The following is a 4,979-nucleotide window of genomic DNA, read 5'->3' on the forward strand; positions in this document are numbered from 1 at the left end:
AAAAGGTCTGTGCCATCAGGTGGTATAAAGTACATTAGAATAAACAGCAGAGGTCGCCATGTGAACACAACTGCAAGCTTTTTGTCCTTTAAAATAAAAATGTGACACAAATAGCAATCTGCTTTCAATGACACCCCGTTGCGGACATTTTAAACATATTGTAGGTTTTCTGTATTTTTTGGGGTGGTGAGGGGAGGCTGCGGAGTGCAAGAAACAGATCTGTAAGCGCAGTTAATACCCAACTCCGTCCCTTTTTTTTTTTTTTTTTTTTAAACTTGTTCTTTATTTAATTTTTTTTTAAGAAAAGTGGGGGATAGGATACAGAACAAAAAAAGGGTGACGTGTTACTTTTAGATTATCTACATTTGCATACATATCACATTTAGTGGGGTACACCTTAACGACATCGCTGTCTAGACAGCGTATAAAATAACTAGTACAAAAAAAAATATCAACTAATAAGACTGTAAGAGGGGAAAAGAAAAATAAGAAGAATTTTTTTATTGCTTTTAGAATATTTTTCCACATGCTGGTATATCGTAAGAACATATTAGCAATCGTACATTTGTGGACTATGGAATACCCTCCGGGCCCGCCAGGAAGTTTTATGCAGTTGCGGATCACATTGCACTGAGGTTCCCTCAAGTGTTATACTTTTATACTTTGTGAGTTTTTGACAAGTCTCCTATTTTGTGTTTTTCAAATTTTGATGCAGAAACAAAAGTTGAGACAATCTCAATTCCAGAAGCAGAATTTCATACATCCTATCTTGTCTCAATTCTTCCCAAACTTCTCATATCCATACTTCCTAATTCTGATCATGACGGCTCGAGAAAACATGCATTAAATGAGGGCATATGCTTCCCTCCATGATTAATGCATCGCCACGTGACATTTAGGGCAAAAGGGCCATTTACCCCCTTAACGCAAAGCATCAACAAAGATCCCCTTGTTGTCATAGGTTTTCTATGAAAAAATAAATGTATGAAACACGAATATGTATATATGTGGCTGGTACAATTATTAGGATGGTATAGCTAGACATCTGTTTTAGTAATGGCAATACAGTGAATCTCTAATGCAAAGAGATTTGGGAAACTGCTTGAGTCCAAACAAATATAAGTCGGAGCTGGTAAATGATGAGGTATTTTGTAAATGGTAACTGCATCTAATTTCCAAATGTCGCAGTTGAACCTGAGAAAAGAGAAAACTGGCTAAGCTCATTTTTTTTTACATATCTGAAAATGTATAAGTGATCAGTGTTGGACAAGAACTGAGTGATCATCTTTAGCATTTGGTGTAGAAGCTGGTCCGATTCTCCAATGTACATAAGCACATATACCATTATGTATATTTATTGTTACTCAATGTCCTCCTTGGTCTCCAAACCGTGCTATAATTGCTTCATTGAATGGATTCTCCTTCCCAAAAATATCAGGCCACTGTTGTGTTGCTTCGTGCCAGATTATATTCGCACCAACTGCAGAGGCAATCTGTAAACAATTAAATAGAAAATAGGGCGTTAGTGCAATGTGTTAGGGTATGTTACCAAAAGGGTGTTCTTAATCTACTATTTTGGGAAAGTTGTTTAACGGTTTGTCTGGTCGCTATGCATTTGGACACCTCTTAAGATATCGTAACCACATTTTGCATGATGGTTCCTGAGAACAAGGAGCAGGTTTTTGTCTGTTTGGATACAATTCACAAATGACATTACAAATTACATCAACAATCACATAATTGATGACATCTTATATCACAAATGATCCTCTCACACAACCCTCAAGCTACCACTTAATCTTGGTCACTCGATCAAACCATCGGGGATGCAGCCTCATAACTTGATGCTTAAAATTGGCTCAACTATTATGCTTCTGCAAAATTTAAATGCTGCAAGAAGGGAGTGGCTCAGTGAGTAAAGACACGGACTTTGTAGTCAATGTAGTAAACACTGGCGCTGCGTTTGAAAAAGGGGAACCTGGTTCAATTCTTAGTGACAGCTCTTAGTGACCTTGGGAAAGTCACTTTATCTCCCTGTGCCTCAAGCACCAGAAACATAGATTGTAAACTCATCTGGGCAGGGTGGTGTCTGTACAATTCCAATGTGCTGTGCGCCGCGCACTATACTGTAATTGTGAAGCGCTTTGAGTCCCATTGGGAGAAAAACACTATATGAAATAAAGTTATGTAATAGAACTCGACTAATAGTGAAAAATATTTTCCCTGATGCCATCAAAGTCAATATTTTAACAGGCTGTGCTCAGGAAGAAGACATTCATACCAAGAACCCCACGTATCCCAACTGACAGTCACTTAAAATAGCTGGACTGAAAAATCCATGTTTTGCACATGGTTAACTTTATGTTGGATGCAACAGAGTGGGAACTGGAAAAATGTGTATGTTTTGCGCCTGATGGAATAACCAAAAATATAGTTTTCCAAACAGCATTACAGTAAAAAGTACGTGTGTGTGTGTGTGTGTGTGTGTGTGTGTGTGTGTGTGTGTGTGTGTGTGTGTGTGTGTGTGTGTGTGTGTGTGTGTGTGTGTGTGTGTGTGTGTGTGTGTGTGTGTGTGTGTGTGTGTGTGTGTGTGTGTGCCCCCCTCCACCCAATTTGTATGGCTTTTTTAAAGCACATTTAAAATGTATTAAAAAAATTAATTATATATATATATAGCAAATGGAAATATATATATATATTACATATATATATATATATATATATTTTTTTTATCATTCCGTCCTATCTCCTCTATATTAGAGTTTTAGACTTTATGTAATTAAAACTAATTTGGCTATAGGACATAGGGACCTGCAAGTGGATATTCTCTTATATATATCCTCTCACATGCCCTCCGTGTCTCTCTTTTTCTTTCTCTCACACTCACTTGCCTGTTTCTCTTTTGCTCCTTGGCCCTCTGAGCATCGCATTCGCCTTGTTCTCTATCCACTCTCCTTCCCTTATTCCATTTTCTCTTTCACTTGCCCCACTCTCTACAATTTTGTCTGATCGCTACCACACATTTGTCCTCTTTTCTCTAATTGCCCCTTGTCATGGAACAGAAATACCCATGTCTGCCGTCTCTGTTTCACCCCCCCCCCCCTTTCCTTGGCAGTTCTGCCTGCTAGCTGTACTTGGATGTTACTTTCCTTGCAGTTTTACTCCCAGTGCAGATGGAATGGGTACATTATGTAGCCCTTTTTCTTTCCAGTCTGTCACACCCCTGGTTGCCCTGGCAACATCTCCAGTCCTCCAAGTTAATGGGCTTTCCCATTCCCCCCTGTCCTTGCTGACAGATAGTGTAGTCTCACTTCACTTTTAGTGTGACCCTTGCCCCTCACTTCCTTTTCCACCTAAGATCACAGTGAGTACAGACCTGTCTGCATCCACCCCTGGTAAGGCCTTTCTGTCTTACCGTAGTCCACCTCATAGAAGCGTCCCACATAGAGAAGCACTCTCTACTCGCACTACACCTACAAGTTCCTGTTGTTTCTACTTCTACAATAAAGTTAAGAAAGACATTAAGGACTTGTGATGCTTTGGAAGAGGGAAGACATGAGTTAAAGCTAACTGAAGCTATTCATACCTCAAAATGTGACCCTAGTTTCAGGATACCCCTCCTTTCTCTCTCATTTCCCCCACTTTCTCCTTCTCTCGTTTGCCTGTCTAATTTTATAGATGCAGCGCCGACAATCTAAGCGGCGCTTTACTGACTTATAATACAAAGTAAATAAATGACAAACAATGGAGATAAATACAACGGTAACGGGAGACCCTGCCCCAAAGAGCTTACATTCTTGGGTTGGGAGGTTTACAAAAACAGTAGGAGTAAAAGTGCATTGTTCAAAAGTGCAGTCGGGGGAGGTCAAGGGCACCTGGAGGTCGTAGTCGAGGCGTAGGCAATTTAACAAGATGCTTTCTTTTAAGAGATACGTGTGGAAAGTGACGGTGATTGACGAATATTAAGTGGAAGAGGGTTCTTTAGGCAGGGGGAGATTGTAAATGTAAAACTGTCGCAGATGAGACAAACTTGGGTTGAGTGGAAGAGAAGAGTAGGGGTGTAACAAGATACCAAAATATATGGAGGTGGAGAGGAGTGTAGAGCCTTAAAAGAAAGGAGGACTTTGTTGGCTTCCTATTCATTTATGTATAAACTACAGTGAGAGGTACTTCAGAAGCAATGCCAAGAAGAGCAAGAGGTGATTCCGACAGCAGTGTTTTAAATGGATTGTTAAAGGAGAGAGGTGTGAGGCAGGGAGGCCAGGTAAAAACAATGGTGCAGTAATCAATATGGAAGCGGACAGGGCAAGTGTTTTAGTGGTAGTGGACCAAACGAAGGGGTGTACTATATCTTAGCAATGTTGCGAAGGAAGAAACTGCAAGATTTCATAACAACGTTTATATGTGGGGGAAAAGGAAAGGGAGGAGTTGAATGTAACACACAGGCAGCATGCATGCCATGGCACTAATGGGACCTTGTTTGGGTGGGAATATGTTAAACTGTGTTTTAGCCATGTTAATCTTGAGGTGACGACGGGCTATCCATGCCAAGATTGCAAATAGGAATTCTGTAATTTTGACTGGACTACAGGTCAGGTATAGTCAAATCTAGTTGTGTATCGTCAGCATAGAGATAAGAAAATCCAAAGGAGTCAATGAGGTCATCAAGCAAGAGTGTATATGGAGAGAAGTGAGGGGCCTAAAACAGAGTCTTGAGGTACACCTACAGAGATTGAGATTTGGCCATATGGAAGTCATTGGCTACCTTGGTGAGTGTGATTTCTGTTGAGTATAGTGTGGGGAAGCCTGATAGGAGAGGGTCAAGTAGGTTATGGGAGTTGAGAAAGAGAAGTATACATAAAGAAACAATTCATTCCAGCATTTTACAAGTAAAACGAAAGAGGAAAACAGGCCTATAGTTAGAAGGGGAGGTAGAGTCTAGGGTGTTATTCTTAAGAATAGGGCGAGCAATACCTTGT

General features: G+C 40.2%; 1 protein-coding gene across 2 annotated transcripts in view; it reads right to left on the reverse strand.

Annotated features, from left to right (window-relative positions):
• Window positions 1-470: 470 nt before the first annotated feature.
• AOAH (acyloxyacyl hydrolase) overlaps window positions 471-4,979 on the reverse strand; it is a 131,310-nt gene continuing 126,801 nt past the window's right edge. For both annotated transcript variants that reach the window (XM_075586629.1, XM_075586630.1), the window contains exon 21: window positions 471-1,493. In XM_075586629.1, coding sequence (XP_075442744.1) covers window positions 1,365-1,493 — 129 coding nt within the window. In that variant the 3' untranslated portion in view covers window positions 471-1,364. The remainder of the gene's footprint in view (window positions 1,494-4,979) is intronic.

This window comes from Ascaphus truei, chromosome 2 (assembly GCF_040206685.1).
Source record: "Ascaphus truei isolate aAscTru1 chromosome 2, aAscTru1.hap1, whole genome shotgun sequence".
NCBI lineage: Eukaryota > Metazoa > Chordata > Amphibia > Anura > Ascaphidae > Ascaphus > Ascaphus truei.